Here is a 24,217-nt window from a genome sequence, read left to right on the forward strand (position 1 = left end):
ACAGCACCCCCTCCTCAACACTCCCCACCCCACACTGTATACTCTCAATCCATCACTTCTCATTAACAGCACCCCCTCCTCAACACTCCCCACCACTTAAAAATGAAGAACAGTTTAAAAGCGGAGAAATGTGAATTGTTAAAACCTGCAGAGAACAGAGACGTGTGTTTGTAGAAAAAAAGACTAAAAACGTGCTAAATATTTAAAACACTTCTTAACCAACACATAAATAAATAAATAAATAAATAAAATAAAATGTGAGAACCTGTATACATGGTTCAGTCAACATTTTAAAAAACCTTATTGCATTATTTATTTTACACAGCTTGAGACCCACGCACGTGTAAAGGCAACACAAGCACTTCTGAAATGTCCCTACAAAGTGTCTTGAGTTTAAAACATTAAAAACCCCAATATAAAAAAACAATACAAACCTGGACTATCGGCTGCCATTATGCTAGACTTGTTCCAATGTATTTGCTTAAAGAAAAAACATTTTTAGAATAAAACCTTAAATGTGTCTGTGTTTGTCTGTGTCTGAGGCAAACAGAACACTGTTGTACACTAAACTGTGCCTCGCATGGAGCTAAGGGGTGTCGCTCGAAGATAAGAAACTAGGGGCCCCAGCACTGGCTAACAGCATCGCTGGTCATGTGCTAAGGGTGTCGCTGGTCATGTGCTCAGTGTGTCGCTGGTCATGTGCTAAGGGTGTCGCTGGTCATGTGCTAAGGGTGTCGCTGGTCACCTGCTCAGGGTGTTGCTGGTCATGTGCTCACGGTGTTGCTGGTCATGTGCTCAGGGTGTTGCTGGTCATGTGCTCAGGGTGTTGCTGGTCATGTGCTCACGGTGTTGCTGGTCATGTGCTCAGGGTGTTGCTGGTCATGTGCTTAGGGTGTCGCTGGTCATCTGCTCAGGGTGTCGCTGGTCATCTGCTCAGGGTGTCGCTGGTCATCTGCTCAGGGTGTTGCTGGTCATGTGCTCACGGTGTTGCTGGTCGGTCAGTTTAGAAGATAAGAAATGGTCCAGAACCAATGGCGAATCATTGCAGTAAATGGTAAAAACAAGGTTGCAATGCAGTTACTTAAAAATGAAAAAACAATTTAAAAGGGGAGAAATGTGAATTGCTAACACGTGGAGAGGCTACATGTCCAGAGCTATATTGCCCCAACACAGAAGGAAGCGACACAGGATGGCTTTAAACAGAGAAGAGTGTAGGTTAAAAAAAGACAAAGTGTTTTAAAATGAACAAGGATCAGATGCTGTACAGATCTAAACACACCTATACAGAAGTAAAGCGACACAGGCTGGTCTTAAACAGAGAAGCGAGTCTGTTGAAAAAAGACAAGATGTTTAAAATAAAGAACAACCTGTTTAAGAAATGTACATACTTAACCCAACACATATAAATGAATAGATAAATAAATAAACAAAATAAAATAATAATAATGTGAGACCCTGTATACATTGTTAACATTTTAAAAACCTTATTGCATTATTTATTTTACACAGCTGGATGTACAAGCACATGTAAAACAGCACGGTCAGCTTCTGAAATGTCCGTACCAAGTGTCTTGAGTTTAAAACATTAAAATGTCCATAAAAAATAAAAAGAATACAAACCTTGACTATCGGCTGCCCCTATGTTAGACTTGTTACAAGGCATTTACTCAAACTGAAGAAAAAAAAACAGTTTTAAAATAAACCGCTACAAACCTTTTCAGTGTCAGTGCTTGTCTTACTGAATTGCGTGTGTGGCTGGCAGTTCCTCCAGTGTGCTCAGGGCATTGTGGGAGTGTCACCACCCTTCCTGTCACGTGTTTGTAGTTTTTCCTCGGTTCAGGGCCATGTGTGTAGTTTTAAAGCAACAGTTTTAAAGGTTGTAGTTTCAAGTCAATGTTGATCTTAAGAAAATGAATTGTTATAGTAAAATGGTAAATAAAACTAAAGAATAGAGTTGTTGTTGTATTTATTAATTTATACAATATTGGGATTTGGTCGTGAATCACTTATGATTGTAACTTATTTTTAAATGAAATTACATCTGTAAAAACAGCCTAGAAAGGGTTGAAATGCGATTGTAATACATTATATTAGTTAGTTTATAAACTGTAAACTGTACCATACAGCTTACTTGGCTGTGGCCCAATGCCCCTGGTAGCTAAAAGTGCTTCTCCTATCATTGTTAGAGCCAACAAGAAATAAAAGGGTTCAATTTGCCAGTGAATATGTGTGTCCTGTCTACTGCATGTATTTTCTTCTTAAATATAATGAGCATCAGATACAATTTGATCATGTAAATTAAGCACATTATACTATGGAGGTGACATTGGTACCTAGTTTCTCTATTTTATTTCAGTCGTGTTATAATTCCCCTGGTAAACAATGAAACGGTGGTACTACCTCCCAGCTGAGGGAGATATTTATTTTCCTTCATTTCAGTGCCTTCAAACTTTAGCTTTTTATTTTCAGGATCTTTGAGGAGGAGCCCCTCTGTCAAAGAGTCTGCATACTGTATTGTGAAGAATGTGGTTATCAAGTGACTGCATTACACTCCAGATAGGACGGGTGTAAGTTAGATAACCACGAGAGATGACAAGTTAAAGAAGAGCCCCTCACCCCCTTGTTTTTACACACTCTGTTTTAACAAGTCAATTTGTAAACCAAGAAAAAAAACCTTAAAGTGAATTTAGGACACCTTCACAAATTATTCTTTGCAAAGAAAAGGCTTAACATCTGCGTAAAGTATTTGGTTGTGTTTATATATATATATATATATATATATATATATATATATATATATATATATATATATATATACAGACGTGCTCAAATTTGTTGGTACCCCTCCACAAAAAACGAAGAATGCATAATTTTCTCTGAAATAATTTGAAACTGACAAAAGTAATTGGCATCCACCATTGTTTATTCCATATTTAATAGAAATCAGACTTTGCTTTTGATTTTTTATTCAACATAATATTGTACATAATAAAACAAATGAAAATGGCATGGACAAAAATGATGGGACCGCTAACCTAATATTTTGTTGCACAACCTTTAGAGGCAATCACTGCAATCAAACATTTTCTGTAGCTCTCATTGAGACTTCTGCACCTGTTAACAGGTAGTTTGGCCCACTCTTCCTGAGCAAACTGCTCCAGCTGTCTCAGGTTTGATGGGTGCCTTCTCCAGACTGCAAGTTTCAGCTCTTTCCATAGATGTTCGATAGGATTCAGATCAGGACTCATAGAAGGCCACTTCAGAATAGTCCACTGTTTTGTTCTTATCCATTCTTGGGTGCTTTTAGCTGTGTGTTTTGGGTCATTATCCTGTTGGAGGACCCATTACCTGCGACTGAGACAGAGCTTTCTGACACTGGGCAGTACGTTTCGCTCCAGAATGCCTTGATAGTCTTGAGATTTCATTGTGCCCTGCACAGATTCAAGGCACCCTGTGCCAGGCGCAGCAAAACAGCCCCAAAACATAACCGAGCCTCCTCCATGTTTCACTGTAGGTATGGTGTTATTTTCTTTGAAAGTTTCATTTTTCCGTCTGTGAACATAGAGCTGATGTGACTTGCCAAAAACCTCCAGGTTTGACTCATCTGTCCAAAGGACATTCTCCCAGAAGGATTGTGGCTTGTCAATATGCATTTTAGCAAATTCCAGTCTGGCTTTTTTATGTTTTTCTGTCAAAAGTGGAGTCCTCCTGGGTCTTCTTCCATGGAGCCCACTTTCGCTCAAAAAGCGACGGATGGTGCGATCAGAAACTGACGTACCTTCACCTTGGAGTTCAGCTTGTATCTCTTTGGCAGTTATCCTTGGTTCTTTTTCTACCATTCGCACTATCCTTCTGTTCAATCTGGGGTCGATTTTCCTCTTGCGGCCGCGCCCAGGGAGGTTGGCTACAGTTCCATGGACCTTAAACTTCTTAATAATATTTGCAACTGTTGTCACAGGAACATCAAGCTGCTTGGAGATGGTCTTGTAGCCTTTACCTTTACCATGCTTGTCTATTATTTTCTTTCTGATCTCCTCAGACAACTCTCTCCTTTGCTTTCTCTGGTCCATGTTCAGTGTGGTGCACACAATGATACCAAACAGCACAGTGACTACTTTTCTCCATTTAAATAGGCTGAATGACTGATTACAAGATTGGAGACATGTGTGATACTAATTAAAGAAACTAATTAGTTTGAAATATCACTATAATCCAGTTATTTATTATCTTTTCTAAGGGGTACCAACAAATGTGTCCAGGCCATTTTAGAATATCTTTGTAGAATAAGCAATAATTCATCTCTTTTCACAGCTTCTTTGCTTTATTCTATGACATACCAAAGGCATACAAGTATACATGATAAAATAGCTTTTAATGTCATCACTTTTCAGGAGGAATGAAGCATTATTTCAATGAGCTGTAAGGGTACCAACAAATTTGAACACGTCTGTATATATATATATATATATATATACTCATGTATCCTATATACCTGTATATAGGATACATGAGTGTTTGTAGACAAAATGTACGCATACAAAATGTAAAATATGTGCTCACACACCCTGAACTAAGTTTGTGTTGCATATAAATAACAAAAAGCAGTGGATCCATCCTGTAACGTGTAAGCACAATACAAGTGAACAGTTTCACAGGATGTGGCTGTATGGGTTATGGGGCCCAACTAGCATCTCTAAAGTTTAACTATTTTCATCTTGGCTAAAATAACAAACTCTTGAACACTGTAGCTTGGAAGAATATAACTAATACACACACACACACACACACACACACACACACACACACACACACACACACACACACACACAAACAAAACACACACACACACAAAACACCTACACACACTCACACGCATACACACACACTCACACGCATACACACACATACACATTAGACTCAAAACAATTAATTGATTGCTCGCAGTAGATGTTGATCACATTTTTTTTAAATCGTTTCACATTACTAAGTGAAATACAATGAAAGCACTTGGAACAAACTGCCTATAGTCCATATGCATCGCAATGCAGTCTAACACGTTTGCCTAGAGATATATTTTGCATGATTTATTGGTATAGAACTTCTGACAGACACATCTATGGCAATATATATATATATATATATATATATATATATATATATATATATATATATATATATACATCAACCTGTTGGTTCATCAATAATACTCATAACTGCTGAGACTACATTTTCAACCTCCGCCATTTTTAATGAGCAGGTCTGTTCTTGCGTTGTGGTCACGTTCATGGGTTCTTGGTCAATGGTCGCTTAACCCGGTTCTGTTGCGATCAAAATGCGAAAATACACCCCTGATGAGATTGTATTTAAGAATGAAAGACAGAAACAGACCCAGCATTTACCATTCCCAACCTAGCTACCGAGTCCCACATGCTACAAATCTACTGGAGGAAAGGCACCTAGGAAGCTACCAAGGCTGCCCGAGAGCGTTCCCGCTACCAGCAGCGTGAAAAAGCCTCATCGCTGCAGGCCTGGCACCGTGGCTCTGAGGGAGATCCGCCTCTACCAGAAATCCACGAGCTGCTCATCTGCAAGCTGCCTTTCCAACGGCTTGTCAGAGAAACCACACAGGATTTCAAGACCGACCTGCGCTTCCAAAGCTCCGCTGTCATGGCGCTCCAGGAGGCTAGCGAGGCTTACCTGGTCGGGCTCTTTGAGGAAACAAACCTGTGTGCCATTCACGCCAAGAGAGTCACCATCATGCCCAAAGACATCCAGCGGGCGCGCCGCATCCGCAGGGAGCGTGCTTAAGCTGTAACCCCCTTAAAGAACTTGTTCTAAAACCAAAGGCTCTTTTAAGAGCCAGCCAAGTTCTATGAAAGATGGTTTTCCATTTTAAAAAATGTTACGTTTCTAAGTGGTTGTTTTAGAATTGAATACTAAGCTTTTCAAATGCAATCTCTCTCTCTCTCTCTCTCTCTTTCTCTCTCTCCTTTTTCATTAGTCACAAGATACTGTGCTGCAAAAGGTCAGATAAGTGCATGCGGGTTACACGACTCTATACTTATTTCAAAAGAAATTAATTCATGATGTGGCATGGGTGTCTAAACCCGTTTTTCTTTCCCAACATATAATAAATAAATATGGGTGTCTACTGTACTCACAGGTGCTGAGAAAGATATATATAGTACACTGGTATACTTAAATAAAAAGTGTATTAGTTCCCCACTCTGAGTCTACACTTTATTAGTAAAAAAAACAAAACAAAAACACATCTATTGAGTTTTAAGCAGATTTGTATTCAGATGTCTTCCATATTTGCAGAGGGGGCAGGAAGTGATGTTATTTCTAAAACCACTTCCTCATTTCAGAATGTGACCCAGAGCCAGAAGCATATTTATAGTTACAGGCAAGAAAGTTGCCCTTCAATATTTGTCAGTAGGCAGATATACATGTCATATAGGGGAAATTGTAATATACATATATATATATATATAAAACTATAATTTTAATTCACTGTAAATTAGAAGGTAAATGACAATAAAACTTAAAAATATCACTTTACAAAACGTCCATAAATTTGAAGTTTATAAAACAATTAAAAAATGAAGGAAAATAGTTTTGTTTTTTTTACTTTAATGCTGTTGTATTCAATAGCACAGCAAACCGTGACACCAATATGATAACACAATAACACTTTACAAAATTACTGTTCATATGAATGGCAAATAGCCATAAAAAGCTTAAGGTAAAATAGATTTTAAAATACAATACAAATGCATTCTCTTATATGGCATGCCAAGGCATCTCAGAACGCTGTACAAAACTAAACACAAGACACGTGTGAAAAACAGGTCCAGTTCCAATCCCATAAAATATATTGAAAATCCCCATCTAGAGCAGTGAGTTTAATCTTTTTAACTCAATGACCCACCAGTAAACATTTGCTTTTCTTTTTATCTTTTCAACACAATCCAAAGTCTGTGCAACAGCAGACTGACCAGAACATGAATAATAATAATAATAATAATAATAATAATAATAACAACAACAACAACAACTGTGGTTCAGAGCAACAGGATCATTTCAGATCCTAAGGCAGGGTCTAGGGTTGCTAAGAAATGTAAGTATTATATGGTAATAATAATTGTTAAATGTAATCTTCCCCAAATCCAAATTGTGGCGACCCACCTGAGCATGCTTCACGACCCGCAGGTTGAAAACCACGGCTTTATAGGATAAAGCCTCTATTGATAATGTGTGTATGTATATTGAAAATATTACTCAACTTCGGTCTTATTTATACTAAAATAATTCTAAACCCAGCCAAAGCGTCGAGAACACTCAGCACATTTTTAACACTGTGTTACAAACATTTAAATCATGTTACAAAACCTCTGTAAATTGTGAAGGTTAAAAACTTTAATGTTAAATCACTGTAAACCTGACGGTATACAACCATAAAATAACACTTTACAAAATGACTCTAAATTTAAAGGTAAATAACCATTAAAAAATGAAGGAAAAATAATACTATATGTTTTTTGTTTTACTTTAATGTAGTGGCATTCTATAGCTTAGCAAATCCTTATTTATCATGTTTTGGTTCGCTGCCTTTGAGCAAATCTGTCAAAGCTGATTTTCTTTGATTTTTTAACAAACTCTTTCAGTTTCATCTCTATAGCACCCCTCGCGATTATTTCTGTACCGGCCTCAATGTAAAACAATTCCACCTTGTTACTGTCTGCTAACCGAAATCCAGATAGATATCATCTTCTTCAGCTCCCCCCTTATTGCCCTGATTGAAATCAAAGTTTTCATACTCTGGTTCGCTTATCTCTTCATAGCCCAGGTCATCTGTGACTTCCTTGAAAAACTCAGCTCTCATCTCTTCATAGTCCTGGTCAACTTTATCTTCCTTGAAAAACTCAGTGTTCGCATAGACCTCATCAGCATCCTCAGAGTGCAGGTTACCAGCGCCTTTGGAAACGTATGAATTCATCCTGACTGTAAAGAAGCACATAGAACAACAGCATCAGCACACACAAAAACACAGTACCCATAAACAATGACTGCACATAATCAATGACAAACACACAGCACTGGACAGGTTAAAACCATGCATTCATCTGATTACTGCCAAATGCAATTCGGAATGTCTATCGTCTAAAAGGGTTATTTATAAATAGACCATTTTTAAAGCAATTTGAAATGTCCAATTGTTTTAAAGACCCTTTCTCACCGCTACGACCCCTGCAGTGACTCAGGAGAGGCGAAGACAAGTGCACTCAAGCATCCTCCAAAACGTGCGCTATCAAGCTGCCCACTTCCTTTCACATTGCAAGCCCACAGTGAAGCCAACCAGACCTGACGCGTCGGAGGACGAACACAGATCCAGTTACAACACCGCTGGCCTGCAGGCGCCCAGCCACCTACAGGAGTCGCTGGTGCGCAGTGAGACAGGGATTAACCACTAGAGCCCTCCCCACCCGGACAGTGCTTGGCCAATTGTGACCGCCCCATGGGAGCTCCTGGCCATGGTTTGAGGACCATGACAGAGAATTCTTCCATTGACAACCCCATGATTTAAATCCAGTTGTTTGTGTTGAACTTGAATCACTGTCATAATGATCATTTGACCACCAACATGAACATCAGTGATTGAATTGATCCCTAGAGACACTGGGTCCTAAGAAAGTTGCCTGGCAGTGAATACATGTGAATGCATATGAATACATGTGAATGCATGTGAATGCATGTGAATACATGTGAATACATGTGAATGCATATGATCAAACTGAAGGTACAGAGCTGCCGGCTCTCTCTGCTGTCGCTCACCTGCAGCGCTCCTCACTTCCTCTCTGCTGTCTGTCCTTCTCTTTTTACATCTCAGGAGTATGAGAAATACTGAGAGCAGCAGCACTGCAGCAGCACTGACAGCAGACACGACTGGAATCAGGACTGATACTGAAATACAACACAGTGACAGATCAGAGATACTGATACTGAAATACAGCACAGTGACAGATCAGAGATACTGACACTGAAATACAACACAGTGACAGATCAGAGATACTGACACTGAAATACAACACAGTGACAGATCAGAGATACTGACACTGAAATACAACACAGTGACAGATCAGAGATACTGACACTGAAATAGAACACAGTGACAGATCAGAGATACTGACACTGAAATACAACACAGTGACAGATCAGAGATACTGACACTGAAATACAACACAGTGACAGATCAGAGATACTGACAATGAAATACAACAGTGACAGATCAGAGATACTGACCCTGAAATACAACACAGTGACAGATCAGAGATACTGACACTGAAATACAGCACAGCGACAGATCAGAGATACTGACAATGAAATACAACACAGTGACAGATCAGAGATACTGACCCTGAAATACAGCACAGCGACAGATCAGAGATACTGACACTGAAATACAACACAGTGACAGATCATAGATACTGACAATGAACTACAACACAGTGACAGATCAGAGATACTGACAATGAAATACAACACAGTGACAGATCAGAGATACTGACACTGAAATACAACACAGTGACAGATCAGAGATACTGACACTGAAATACAACACAGTGACAGATCAGAGATACTGACACTGAAATACAACACAGTGACATATCAGAGATACTGACACTGAAATACAGCACAGTGACAGATCAGAGATACTGACACTGAAATACAACACAGCGACAGATCAGAGATACTGACACTGAAATACAACACAGTGACAGATCAGAGATACTGACACTGAAATACAACACAGTGACAGATCAGACACTGAAATTCAGCACAGTGACGGTTCATAGTTATATCAGGCAAACTAATGAATCAACAACATCAGAAACTGATCAACACATTTCGTGCTCCACAGAAGGTGATTTGTTTTCTGCTTACCTGTGACTGTGACGTGGAGCATCTCGCTCAGCTGGGATTCAAACACTCTCCCCGATACCCGGGTCTGATACTGACAGGAGTAATTCCCCTCATGTGTGGAGTCTGCAGCAGGGAAGCTGAAGAGGGCAGACTGGTTGATGGTTGGTGCTGATCTGTTCCATCTCTCATTGAAACCTGCAGAGACTCTGAAGAGGAGGAAGGTGCTCTCTGTGTAGCGTTCTGCAGAGCTGCAAGTGATTTCAAAACTGTTTCCTCTCTCAACAGCACCGCCAGCCGGGCTCAGAGAGATGTGTGGCTGCTTCAGAAACACTGGAAAAGAAGAGGATTGTTCAACAGTCAGCAGTGTGGTGTGCTGGGTAGGGCTCTGGACTCCTGACAGGTGGATTGTGGGTTCAATCCCAGATGGGGGATACTGCTACTGTACCTTTGAGCAAAGAACTTTACCTAGATTGCTTCAATAAAAAAAAAAATTCAACTGTATAAATGGGTAAATGTATATAACAAAAATGTGATATTTTATAACAATTGTTGAATAAGGGTGTTTGCTAAGAAATTCAATAATAATCAGGAATGTCCGAAACTAGTGTCACTACAGCTGGATAAGAAAGCACTGTCCTGAGAGAGGGTTCTGTTGGTGTAGCCAATGAAGACCCTGATGGTGTGATCATTGGTTACCAACAGTGTCAGCAGCAGTATAGCTAATAGAAGTCCACTCACCCACTGTGATGTGTACAGGGTCACTGTGAGGTGAGCTGAAGGTCTCACTTCTCCCCTGTACTTTATACACACAGCTGTAGCTGCCTTGCTTTGACTCAGAGAGGTCAGACAGAATGAAAGTCACGCTGGTCTGTGAAGGTGCAGCTCTCTGTGTTGTGATGTAGTTTCCAGAACCACTTCTGTACAGATAGAAATCAGTGCTGGTGTGCAGTCTGGAGGGGCCAGTGCATGTGATGCTGGCCTCTTCACCAGGTAGAAATGAAGGATAACTGGACAGCAAGGAGACTGAAGGCTTTGTCATCGAAGCTGAACGAAACACAGCACTTTAGCAGGTTAAAAACATTCTGTTCATTCTAGATACACTTTTTAATCTATGTACTCACACCAGTGATCTCCAACCGTTGTCCTGGAGAGCCCCTATCATTTCTAATACAGTGTGTCTCCAGCCCTGGTCCTGGAGAGCCCCTATCATTTCTAATAGACATTGTGTCTCCAGACCTGGTCCTGGAGAGCCCATATCATTTCTAATACAGTGTGTTTCCAGTCCTGGTCCTGGAGAGCCCCCTAACAGCAAACACATTGAACAATTTCATCGGGATCAACTAAACAGGTGTCTACACACAGCTGGCCAAGCGTCTGTCTTCTTTTACATTTTCAAGCTACTGTATGTTTGCCAAAACATGAAGAAAACCAAACACAATACAAAGAGCAAGTGTGATCCTTGTATATGTGAAATACAAATTGGAAATAAGCTAATTTTAGAGCAGATGATTAAACATCTTTGTTCTGAACAGAATTGTGTGTTCATTGGTTACCAACAGATTCAAGAGAAGGACAGTGTCAGCAGCAGTATAGCTAATAGAAGTCCACTCACCCACTGCGATGTGTACAGGGTCACTGTGAGGTGAGCTGAAGGTCTCACTTCTCCCCTGTACTTTATACACACAGCTGTAGCTGCCTTGCTTTGACTCAGAGAGGTCAGACAGAATGAAAGTCACGCTGGTCTGTGAAGGTGCAGCTCTCTGTGTTGTGATGTAGTTTCCAGAACCACTTCTGTACAGATAGAAATCAGTGCTGGTGTGCAGTCTGGAGGGGCCAGTGCAGGTGATGTTGGCCACTTCACCAGGTAGAAATGAAGGATAACTGGACACCAAGGACACTGAAGGCTTTGTCATTGAACCTGAGCAAAACACATCATTTTAGCAGGTTAAACACATTCTGTTCATCGATGTTTAAGCTATGTCTGCCATTACTGTTAGTTCCTTAGCAACAGATGTTAACAGCCTAGCAATACTGATTTGCCTTATTTAGTCCAATCGACAGTCAGTGTGGAGTAATGGTTAGGGGGGCTCTGGATTAGTGATTAGGGGGGCTCTGGACTCTTGACTGGAGGGTCGTGGGTTCAATCCCAGGTTAGGGGACACTACTTCTGCTAACAATTACTTAATTGATCTAATTATTATTTACTCAATTTGACATTTTTTTAAATGTTGTTTTGCAAGGAATTTTAGTTGATGATTTAAAATGTGTCCTTGATTCAAGGTTAAATTTGCCTATAATATTTTGGGGCCTGGATTAGGTATTAAATGTATCCAGCTATTAAATATTTAGACCAATTAAGTCACTGAGGACTTGGGTGGAACAAATACCAGCTGAAACAAACACTCTGCAATGCTTATAACAGAGGTCAATGCATTAATCACAGGGATCAAACGTTTATTTATATGGGCTGTGTGGCAGAGCAAGGCTCTGCCCTTAGAAATACTGGCAGGGAAGGAGTTAAATTCTCCTCCCTGCCCAGGTTGATTGCTTCAGGTGGGAGCAATCAACTAATTAATTATTCAATTAAGGACTGAGCCACCTGGCATAAAAGGAGGCTTCAGCCTCCCATTAGAGGAGAGTTCTGGAAGGAGAAGGAGCCAGTGTTTTGTGTGTGCTGGTTTTCTGTTGGTTTGTGTTTGAATCCAGTGAAGGCAACGCCCAGCCTGGAAACCTTTATTTTTGTAAGTTTTGCTTTTTGTTTTGTGTTTATTTTATGTTAAAACCTTTTTGTTTGGCCCTTGTGCCTATTTATTTGATTATTTTTGTTTATTAAAAAACTTTATTTTGAACTTTAAAACTGTCTCTGAGTCTCAAACCTCTGTCATCTTGTCACAGGCAGTTAAGCCTGTACTTCATTATGAGTTCACATGCACAGTCGAGCCGGTCTCCTCTATGTATAAACATTTCTCTTCTGTCAGTTTACATCATCATTATTATTATTATTATTATTATTATTATTATTATTATTAGGGGCAGCAGTGTGGAGTAGTGGTTAGGTCTCTGGACTCTTGACCGGAGGGTTGTGGGTTCAGTCCCCAGTGGGGGACACTGCTGTTGTACCCTTGAGCAAGGTACTTTACCTAGATTGCTCCAGTAAAAACCCAACTGTATAAATGGGTAATTGTATGTAAAAATAATGTGATATCTGTATAGTGTGATATCTTGTAACAGTTGTAAGTCACCCTGGATAAGGGCGTCTACTAAAAAATAAAAAATAATTATTATTATTTACGATAACAATTGAACCCACAAGCATCCAGAGCCCTTACCAGTACTCTACACTGCTGCCAGTATATGTAGAGCTGAGATTCTCTCTTTTCTCAGTATACATGCACTTTTAAGCTTTTCTGTTACTATGTAAGTTTTTGTGCAGCTGTAGGACCCCAAAGACAATATAAAACACTAATCCAGTGTTTGAATTAAACAAAATGTGATTAAATTTACTGATTGGCTGTAATATGTTATTCCTCTGAACTATAAGAATTATAAATTGAGATAACTGAGTTAAAAATAACACACAAGCCCAACAGCAATTAAGAGACCCAGGAATGAACAAATAATTAAAATACACAGGGCAGAAAGTAAGGTGACTGCAATAGTCAATGCTGGACGAGAAGTTTTTCATTCCAGGAATCAGGTCCCTCTGACTTTGGGAGTAGAAGTTAATTGTTTATAAAATGCTCTGTTTATGGTCTGTTTTAAGTGATGTGTTATCAATGGTTGTTTAAGACCTTTTTCATCAATGACAATGCTATTTTCTTATTTAACCTGAGAGAATGTTTATAACACAAAAAAGGAATCCAACAAAAGAGTTCTTAAAGTTTCAGAAGAGATCCTGATATTGTAATGTTTTTTTTAATAGAAACAAATAAATCTTTCCTACCTGAGCAAACCACTCCAGCATCTTTACCGTGGTTACAGTTATGTTTACCCCATCCTTGTGATCCACAGCTGTGCAGTGAGGTCTCTGATCCACTGCATGCCACATCATCCAGCCAGATTGTTCCATTCCCTTGGCCAAATTGAGCACCTCCTGGAGCCAACACAGCGGAGCCACAGCCCAGCTCTCTGCACACAACCTGGGCATCGTTCATGTCCCAGGAATCATCACACACTGTCCCACACTGGCCATCATGAAGAACCTCAACTCTCCCAGAGCAGGAGCTGCTCCCGCCCACCAGCCTGACAGGAACACTCTGCAATGCTGATAACAGAGGTCAATACATTAATCACAGGGATCAAACATTTACTTATATGGGCAGTTAAGCCTGCATCTCATTATCAGTTCACATGCACAGTCGAGCCTGTCTCCTCTATGTACAGTTAAACATTTCTCTTCTGTCAGTTTACAGTATTATTATTATTATTATTATTTACGATTATGATTGAACCCACAAGCATCCAGAGCCCTTACCACTACTCCACACTGCTGTCAGTATATGTAGAGCTGAGATTCTCTCTTTCCTCAGTATACATGCACTTTTAAGCCTTTCTGTTACTATGTAAGTTTTGCACTTTGTGCAGCTATAGGACCCCAAAGACAATATAAAACACTAATCCACTGTGTTTGAATTAAACAAAAAGTGATTGAAGTTTACTGATTGGCTGTAAAATGTTATTCCTGGGAACTATATGAATTCTAAATTGAGATAACTGAGTTCAAAATAACACACAAGCCAAACAGCAATTAAGAGGCCCAGGAATACAACAAATAATTAATATACACAGGGCAGAAAGTAAGGTGTCTGCAATAGTCAATGCTGGACGAGAAGTTTTTCATTCCAGGAATCAGGTCCCTCTGACTTTGGGAGTAGAAGTTAATTGTTTATAAAACGCTCTGTTTATGGTCTGTTTTAAGTGATGTGTTATCAATGGTTGTTTAAGACCTTTTTCATCAATGACAATGCTATTTTCTTATTTAACCTGAGGGAATGTTTATAACACAAAAAAGGAATCCAACAAATGAGTTCTTAAAGTTGCAGAAGAGGTCCTGATATTGAGAGCTTTTTTTTTAATAGAAACATCTAAATCTTTCCTACCTGAGCAAACCACTCCAGCATCTTCACCGTGTTTACAGTCATGTTTACCCCATCCTTGTGATCCACAGCTGTGCAGTGAGGTCTCTGATCCACTGCATGCCACATTATCCAGCCAGATTGTTCCATTCCCTTGGCCAAAGTGAGCACTTCCTGGAGCCAACACAGCGGAGCCACAGCCCAGCTCTCTGCACACAACCTGGGTATCGTTCATGTCCCAGGAATCATCACACACTGTCCCCCACTGGCCATCATGAAGAACCTCAACTCTCCCAGAGCAGCAGCTGTTCCCACCCACCAGCCTGACAGGAACACCCTCTGAAAGAGAAGACATTGATAGGAGATCTGATTCTCAGCTCTTAAACTGTCATACTTACCTACAAACAGTGTCCCTCATTGGACTTCAGTTAAACTGGACAGTTTGGATCCTGACTGCTAACTTACACTGAATCCCATCTGAGTGAATTAGTTTAATTGGAAACAAGGCAGACAGTTCATTTACATTTATTACAGCAGGGCTACTCAACTCTGGCCCACGTGATCCATTCCAGTCCAGGTTTTCACTGCAGGCAGATTCTAAAATACAGTCAAACCTGTATTAAGAGACCACTCAAGGGACAGTCAAATAGGGGCCTCTTAACACAGGTGGCTTCTCAAAAAAGGGCCCATAACTTATGAATGCCTTCCTATAATTCTGTATGTTTAAAATACACTGTAAAAAGACTAGAAGATTGAATATACCAAAATGAAGCACTGTAATTGAATTACATTTGTTTAGATAATGCATTTACAAAGCATTGTGAAAGAAGCAATGATTCTCTCATATCTAGAGTGAGGAAGACCTTTCGTTTCTCCATGTTTTCTCTCTTTCTTTACAGAGAGCACTGTTGTTTTAATAGTATGTTTAATGATTACAGATTTTTTTTTAAAAAGCCTGCTACAATTGTTGCTTAATACAGGTTTAAGTCCATTGTTTAGTAAGAGGATTGTGGTCACTGGTAGACAGGTGGTCCTTTAATAGAGTTAAATAAAAGCACAGATATCATTTAAAGTGGTCACTCAGACCAGGTGGTCTCTAAATAAAGGTGCAGGTCACACATAGCCTTAAGCCTATGCAGCCTATGCGGTTGCATAGGGCCCCACGGCCGAAAAGTTTCCCTCCCCATTTTTTTTAAATTTAAATGCTAGTTCTATCGTCTTGCACATGCTGGCACGTGTGGGTACGCTACAGCTTTAATTGACACAGTAGTGTATGTTGCTACAGACAGTGCTTCCCCCATACCCCACCCACCCCCTCTACTGATGAAAAAAAAGAGATTGGAGATGGTGTCTGCAGACCTGTGGTTGACAAAACTACATTTCTGTGTAAAGCTATACACATGTAAGTAAGCGATACCTCATGTGGAAATTCATTTCCCATACAAGAGTGTATTTGTCTCCTTGTTCCGAGTTGTCAGGTGGTGTAATTCGATTATAAATAAACTGAGAGGGTTGTAATTTAGCTGTCATTAATGTCATAAAAAATGTTCTCTTTCAATGCACAGTACATTGAGAATTATTCATTCAGTTAAGTACATTTCTGCCGTTTTATTCATGGTGTAAAAAAGGTGCACTGTGCTGTACATTGCTATCACAGAGCAGTCTACATGCACTGTGCTGTACATTGCTATCACAGAGCAGTCTACATGCACTATGTTGTACATTGCTATCACAGAGCAGTCTACATGCACTATGCTGTACATTGCTATCACAGAGCAGTCTACATGCACTATGCTGTACATTGCTATCACAGAGCAGTCTACATGCACTGTGCTGTACATTGCTATCACAGAGCAGTCTACATGCACTGTGCTGTACATTGCTAGATCACAGAGCAGTCTAGATGCACTGTGCTGTAAATTGCTATATCACAGAGCAGTCTAGATGCACTGTGCAGTACATTGCTATCACGGAGCAGTCTAGATGTTCCTATGTCGTTGCTGCTGCGGTATACTGCCCAGTTTAAGTGACCGAAAATGCAAACTAAAATAAAACTACTGAAAATACAGCAGCTAGCGTGTGAGAGTGTTGTGTCATTCAAGAAGAAGTGAGTGATTAGATGTCTGAAAGAGGTGTGAGCGTGGCTCCCTTTCAATTCGAAGATGACCGCCAAATTGAATACTTTTGGGATATGCCTGCTTGTCATGTATTCGCTGAGCGTTTTATATCAAAAGCTGCTGATAGACCCCTCCATGGAGTGACGTCCTCGGTCCCGCCTCACAGAGGTAATAAATAGTCCCTGCGCGGAGATCTCAGTCTCTTTTCCCTTTCACAGACAGGTAGGTAAAGTGGTGAGTATTACTCTAATCCTTTTTTGCCAGTTCTGATTGACTCTTTAGAGCTCCTTCTTCCAGTTTTTGTGAGTTCCCTTGCAATTAGGCTGAGCTAATGCATATGCAACTGCAACTGCGTTTCGTTTAAAAAAAAATGTATAAAAGTCTTCATCAGCCTACATCTCTCAGTGATTGCAGCCTGCTTTCTAACCTCTGCAGCTTGCTTCATGTTCCTTCTGTTTTTTCCACTGCTCTTTACAGCTGTACAGCGAGTCCAGCCTTGCTCTGCAAACGCTGTTGACTCGAGGGCTTTGTGCGTCCTCAGTACGCCCTCTTGGTGTGCACGGCCGAGCGCCTCTACAGGTCGCTGATTACTATTGATTTTACTGTCAGGAAAAAAAAAGAAAAAGACAACACTCCAGCTTGCTGTCAAGCATCTCTTTTCCACTGCATTGCAGTTTTAAAAATAAATAAATAACCGCACGCTTCCTCCATTAGGACAGCTACCGTATTTCAGTTTGAAAATCGAAGCCTCTCATTGGCTGAACAGGTTAACAGGTAACAAGGAGGAACACCGATCTCCCCGATGTGGAAGGGGTGGGAATGGGCGGGGCGGATGGGATTGATTGACAGTTTGCAAGTGCATGCATCGAATGGATAAAAAGCACATCACATGGATAAAAGGGACATTGAATGTATAAAGCTCATATTTAATGTTTGATGCTAGTTTTTAACATTCAGTACTTGCATTTAATATTCAATGTTGAATTTATGATTTGATGTTAAGCTTTAACATTTGATGTTAAAATGTAACATTTGATACATTAATTTAATATTTAATGCTAGTATTTATTATTTGATGCTAAAATTCGATATTCGATACTTGCTTAAATTTAACATTTAATGAATTGTCATTCATTATTTAATTGACCTGCAAATTTCCAATCAACCAGACGAACTTCCCTGCAAACTTCCCAACAAACAGACAAACTTCCAACTGTCAATCTCGCACTGTGCCGAAAACACTGCAACCTTTTTAGCTAATGGGAGCACACACTAATATTTTAACCAATGAAAATCCAGCCTCACTTAAAACTGCTTCAGCCAATAATATTACAGTTTATTAGAAGGGCGTTTCCAAAGATATTCTATTGAACAAGATATTCGACTCAGCTGATTTTCAATGGAGACTTCCGTATGGAGTGTCAATGGAGGCATAAGAAATGTTGTGAAATGTTAAAAAAATGCATCAAGCACAGTGCAAATTGCTGGACAAATGGACGAATTCATGAATTGACAAACAAATTGACAAATTAATGGCTGGATAGTTTGGGCACAAATGGCACTCCATATATACTTGTCAGCTGTGGTGCCCATTTGTCGAATTTAATAATGAGAGAGACGCGACCATGGCATCGTGCAGTGAGTTCTGGGCTTTGTGTTTACATATTGATTGCATATGCATAATACCATTGGAATTTTATGTATGGCTACATATGTATCTACAAAGCGACTACTATGTAAATATACAGTAATTACAGGTACAATGGCTAATATTCATCAAGGGTTTTTACACAAATTCTCTATTTCCGACATTTGTTTAAACTTGAATAAAATGCAAATGAGAGTTAACATGCGTACGTCACAGCGCGTACAGTTTGATTTAAAGATGATGTGTGTAAGTAAGTAATTTTTCATTCATTTTACTGCTTATTCTCTTTAGAAAAAGTGTCAGAAATAGCAAATTTGTGTAAAACCCTTGATGAATACAGGCCAATGTAACGTGTTACCATGATTTTTATATTGAAGCTGCACTGACAGCTTCACTATGGTTTTGTAACAAGTGATCACATTTCTTTATAAAGTTCAGTGCAGTTTTGCAGCTTTTCAGTAACATGACCTGATCTGCTTGGAAACAGTGAAAAATACCTACCTGCTACTGGAAATGTGTTCTGCTTTCCAAAGAGATGACCTGGAAGAAACAGAGACAGCTTCAGTACAGATCTAATACATGATTAAATTATTCAATATATTTACTAAACATCTAGCCTACAGTATTATACATTATAATGTATCGACAATATACTACATAATTACAATATGAATATGCTGTATAATCAATGCACAGTATACTGAAAGTCTTTTAAAAAGTACATAAATGATATACTAAGAATACAAGTATCTGAATTTGTCTTAAATAAGAATGTGAAGAAAAAAAACTGCGATTTTATGAGGAGGCATGAATTAGCTTTTAAAAAAGAAATCTAAATTATATATTAAATTACTCCTGTTGGTAAATATTGAAGAGAAAGTCAGTTGTGATCAGCCTCTAATGGACCAGTGCTTCTCAATCCTGGCGCTCGTTTCTATATTGTGGATCGTAAATACAAATACGATTGGTCTTTCCACCACTTATCACCTGCTAATGCGATCAGTTATCACCAGTTTCTATAATTATTATTATTTATTTCTTGGCAGACGCCCTTATCCAGGGCGACTTAAAATTGTTATATCATATTATTTTTACATACAATTACCCATTTATACAGTTGGGTTTTTACTGGAGCAATCTAGGTAAAGTACCTTGCTCAAGGGTACAGCAACAGTGTCCCCCACCTGGGATTGAACCCACGACCCTCCGGTCAAGTGTCCAGAGCCCTAACCACTACTCCACACTGCTGCCCTATAAGCCACTCGAATCGGTGTCTGTGTCCGACAGGTCGGCCAGTAATGCCGTATTATCTGAAAATTGATTCATCACGCAGCACAAGAATACCTTTGAATGGTTTAGAAAAGTATGTTTATTCATGTAATAGACAGAAACTAGAATTTGAAATATCCTAATACCACATTTTCCATTAACACTGTGTTTATGTAGGACCGATTCTTGTGTAAAAACATTTATAGCTGCACCATAAAAACAGCATTGCGTTGCCTTGACAAATAATGTATTAATGTAATGTTAACCTATAGGTGGGGTTCAGGGGGCGGAGCTAGGCACCAACAACCTATCATCTGCTGTCATCAATTAAATCCACCTTATTTAAACATTAGTCACCTCTACCTAGCTGTCTTGTGTTTTTCGTTTCCTCCTCCTCCCTCCTCCTCCTCCTCCTCTAGCATCTCAACCGCCTTTGCATCAGTCTCCTCTGGAGGGTTAGTGATTCCACTTTCTCCAACCCTTTGTTAAGCTCTGCTTCATTTACCTCATAGAGGAGGGTTCTCCATGAGTCAGAGGGGACCCCCAGCCAAACCCTTCCATCTGCATGTATGTTTCTTTTGGGATTCTTCTTTCAGGTCTGATTCCTCTATGTGAGGGTCCCCAAGCGGTGGCATCCCTCGTGTTTGTCGGGTCTCCTCAAAGACGGTGGCCCCTCTCCTGTTTATCGGGTCTCCTCAGCGACGGAACCCCCCTTCTATTGTGTTTGGGCTTTGAAGAGGCGGAACAAAGACGGTGGCCCCCCTCCTGTTTATTGTGTCTATCGATCAAGTAAATGTTGGGCCTTGAAGAGGCGGCGCTCCTCTCTCCATGTGTATATGTTTACTAGCTCTGTCAATTGACACTATCAGGTGGCATAGCTCCGCCCCGTGAAATACGAATTATCACATCTATCAAAACACATGCGACACATTAGAAGCCACAATATATATATATATATATATATAAAGCACTGTGCAAAAGTTTTAGGCAGGTGTGAAAAAATGCTGTAAAGTAAGAATGCTTTCAAAAATAAACATGTTAATAGTTTATATTTATCAGTTAACAAAATGCAAAGTGAGTGAACAGAAGAAAAATCTACATCAAATCAATATTTGGTGTGACCACCTTTGCCTTCAAAACAGCATCAATTCTTCTAGGTACACTTGCACACAGTTTTTGAAAGAACTCAGCAGGTAGGTTGGCCCAAACATCTTGGAGAACTAATCACAGTTCTTCTGTGGATTTAGGCAGCCTCAGTTGCTTCTCTCTCTTCATGTAATCCCAGACAGACTCGATGATGTTGAGATCAGGGCTCTGTGGGGGCCATACCATCACTTCCAGGACTCCTTGTTCTTCTTTACGCTGAAGATAGTTCTTAATGACTTTCGCTGTATGTTTGGGGTCGTTGTCATGCTGCAGAATAAATTTGGGGCCAATCAGATGCCTCCCTGATGGTATTGCATGATGGATAAGTATCTGCCTGTACTTCTCAGCATTGAGGAGACCATTAATTCTGACCAAATCCCCAACTCCATTTGCAGAAATGCAGCCCCAAACTTGCAAGGAACCTCCACCATGCTTCACTGTTGCCTGCAGACACTCATTCGTGTACCGCTCTCCAGCCCTTCGGCGAACAAACTGCCTTCTGCTACAGCCAAATATTTCAAATTTTGACTCATCAGTCCAGAGCACCTGCTGCCATTTTTCTGCACCCCAGTTCCTGTGTTTTCATGCATAGTTGAGTCGCTTGGCCTTGTTTCCACGTCGGAGGTATGACCTTTTGGCCGCAAGTCTTCCATGAAGGCCACTTCTCACCAGACTTCTCTGGACAGTAGATGGGTATACCAGGATCCCACTGTTTTCTGCCAATTCTGAGCTGATGGCACTGCTGGACATCTTCCGATTGCGAAGGGAAGTAAGCATGATGTGTCTTTCATCTGCTGCAGTAAGTTTCCTTGGCCGACCACTGCATCTACGGTCCTCAACGTTGCCCGTTTCTTTGTGCTTCTTCAAAAGAGCTTGGACAGCACATCTGGAAACCCCTGTCTGCCTTGAAATTTCTGCCTGGGAGAGACCTTGCTGATGCAGTATAACTACCTTGTGTCTTGTTGCTGTGCTCAGTCTTGCCATGGTTTATGACTTTTGACAGTAAACTGTCTTCAGCAACCTCACCTTGTTAGATGAGTTTGGCTGTTCCTCACCCAGTTTTATTCCTCCTACACAGCTGTTTCTGTTTCAGTTAATGCTTGTTTTCCAACCTACATATTGAATTGATGATCATTAGCACCTGTTTCGTATAATTGTTTAATCATACACCTGACTATATGCCTACAAAATCCCTGACTTTGTGCAAGTGTACCTAGAAGAATTGATGCTGTTTTGAAGGCAAAGGGTGGTCACACCAAATATGGATTTTTCTTCTGTTCACTCACTTTGCATTTAGTTAATTGATAAATATAATCTATTAACATGTCTATTTTTGAAAGCATTCTTACTTTACAGCATTTTTTCACACCTGCCTAAAACTTTTGCTCAGTACTGTGTATATATATATAGTAACAAGGAAAGTTGTTGGGTGTGTTGAGATGGTGAGAATGGCTTTTCAAACAGTCAGTAAACTAAAGCATTTTAGCAGGACCTTCTAGAAGAAGTTCAAATTTATAGAGATTTGCAGTTTGAACAATTGCATAACAAGTTTCTCAAAAAAGAAAAGTGAGTTTTTTTAGTGACTGACTAACAATTGCACTGCTGTTGATAGAGTTCAATGTCTCTTTGTTTGCCGGTGCACAAACGGTTCAAGAAATGTAAATCGATTCTGGATATCCTCCCCTCTTCAAATGTTCATCCAAAACCGTGTCAAAAATATTGTGCACATATCTTCTATTAAAATTCCTATGAGCTGATGCTTTCTGTCATTGTAAATATCCCTGTCTTTGCCTTAAATACACTGCATGCATTAGAGCAGCCATGTTTCTGAAAGGATATTACATAGAGATCTACCCCTCGTATTTATACACCAAGTAAGTTGGTGTCGATAGCATTCGGCAAGTAATACGATCAGGTAGCATGAACAACGTTGTATAGAAACACTACTTCTGTCGTATAATCTTCTTCTGACAGCGTACTTGCCCAATACGCCATCGTAAGTGCATAAAGAAACCAGCCCCTGGTCCTGGGGACCCCCTGTCAGTGTCTGCTGGTTTTTGTTCCAACTGAGCTCTCAATTACTTAATTGAACCCTAAATTTAACTCGCAATTTGCCTAATCAGAGTGTTTTTTCCATTTTAAACAAAGATTTCAAGGATATAAAATGAGGAGGTTCTGAACCCACTCCCCTCAGTGTCCCTCTGGTTTTTGTTTCAACTATGCCCTAAATGACTTAATTGAACAAATAATTAGTTAACTTAAGTAATTTAGGGCACAGTTGGAACAGAACTCAGGAGGGACATCAGCCCTTCAGGACAAGGATTGGAGACCTCGGGCTCATACCCAAGTGTTTTTTAATTTTCCCCAAAAGTTATATAAAGTTTATTTTTTAATATTTTCTGCATGGAGCACTAGACCATTGGGACAATTCCCTCCCTTCTCCCTCCCTCAAGGTGAAATCAGAGGAGACTCACAGAAGCAGGTGATCAGCAGGAACCTCAGCATCTCAGAGTCCAGGTTGAGAGATTCTGCAGGACTGAAGGGTCACAATCCAGCTGAACTGCAGAGCTGCACATATCCTCTGCTTTCTCTCTTCCGGCTATGTCTAATTACAGTTCTTGAACTTCCTTTTTTTCTTTGCTTTTTGTCACTGTTATTTTTAAATGTGTTAGATTTTGCTGCTGAATGTCAGTGGGTTTACTTTGAAGAGAAACAGAGTGGTGTTGAGGCCAGTGAGGGCGGATTTTTTTTTTTCATTATCAGTTCAGGATTATAGTTAAATTGTATGAATTAGACATCCTTATTCTTCAAATTGTGTTCAGATCAGCTGCAGGTGTAGTAGTTTGTCATCTGTATTGAAATAGAGTTTGTTGTTTGGAGAAAGCTGATGTCTGTGTTTTGAAGTGGTCTGTTTTGTTGTGTAGTGCTGTGCTCCAGTTCCAGGTTTTCAGTATAACCACTAAGTGAAGCTGCAGACCGCCGCTGTTGAGTCTTTCTTTTGATATCAATACAGTTGATAAACATAGAAGCTTGGTCTC

The 24,217-nt window shown here is 39.9% G+C and overlaps 2 protein-coding genes across 3 annotated transcripts; both read right to left on the reverse strand.

Moving 5' to 3' along the window:
* Positions 1-6,669: 6,669 nt before the first annotated feature.
* LOC131723188 (killer cell immunoglobulin-like receptor 3DL2) lies at positions 6,670-12,002 on the reverse strand. 2 transcript variants are annotated; one of them, XM_059016706.1, is made up of 4 exons: positions 11,537-12,002; positions 9,946-10,254; positions 8,836-8,964; positions 6,670-8,004 (listed from the first exon to the last, which is right to left on the reverse strand). In XM_059016706.1, exons 1-4 carry the CDS (start codon positions 11,835-11,837, stop codon positions 7,745-7,747), a joined length of 999 nt encoding a protein of 332 aa, XP_058872689.1. In that variant the 5' UTR covers positions 11,838-12,002; the 3' UTR covers positions 6,670-7,744. The 2 variants fall into 2 exon arrangements, with proteins under 2 accessions (XP_058872689.1, XP_058872688.1); XM_059016705.1 differs by lacking the exon at positions 11,537-12,002 and adding an exon at positions 10,663-11,008.
* Positions 12,003-13,757: 1,755 nt separating this feature from the next.
* Positions 13,758-23,766, reverse strand: LOC117965712 (deleted in malignant brain tumors 1 protein-like). The gene is made up of 4 exons (XM_059016716.1): positions 23,654-23,766; positions 19,266-19,304; positions 15,024-15,338; positions 13,758-14,188 (listed from the first exon to the last, which is right to left on the reverse strand). Exons 1-4 carry the CDS (start codon positions 23,682-23,684, stop codon positions 13,800-13,802), a joined length of 774 nt encoding a protein of 257 aa, XP_058872699.1. The 5' UTR covers positions 23,685-23,766; the 3' UTR covers positions 13,758-13,799.
* Positions 23,767-24,217: the final 451 nt, after the last annotated feature.

The sequence above is a fragment of the Acipenser ruthenus genome, chromosome 53 (genome assembly GCF_902713425.1).
Source record: "Acipenser ruthenus chromosome 53, fAciRut3.2 maternal haplotype, whole genome shotgun sequence".
In the NCBI taxonomy this organism is placed as follows: Eukaryota; Metazoa; Chordata; class Actinopteri; order Acipenseriformes; family Acipenseridae; genus Acipenser; species Acipenser ruthenus.

Coding starts and splice junctions, on each gene's coding strand:
- LOC117965712 (XM_059016716.1), bottom strand. CDS start 23,684: ATGCTGAGGTTCCTGCTGATCACCTGCTTCT. Junction 19,305..23,653: donor CCTGCTGATCACCTGCTTCT/GTGAGTCTCCTC, acceptor TGTTTCTTCCAG/GTCATCTCTTTGGAAAGCAG. Junction 15,339..19,265: donor GAACACATTTCCAGTAGCAG/GTAGGTATTTTT, acceptor CTTCTCTTTCAG/AGGGTGTTCCTGTCAGGCTG.
- LOC131723188 (XM_059016706.1), bottom strand. CDS start 11,837: ATGACAAAGCCTTCAGTGTCCTTGGTGTCCAGTTATCCTTCATTTCTA. Junction 10,255..11,536: donor CCCTGTACACATCGCAGTGG/GTGAGTGGACTT, acceptor CTTCTTTTCCAG/TGTTTCTGAAGCAGCCACAC. Junction 8,965..9,945: donor GCTCCACGTCACAGTCACAG/GTAAGCAGAAAA, acceptor GTTGTATTTCAG/TATCAGTCCTGATTCCAGTC.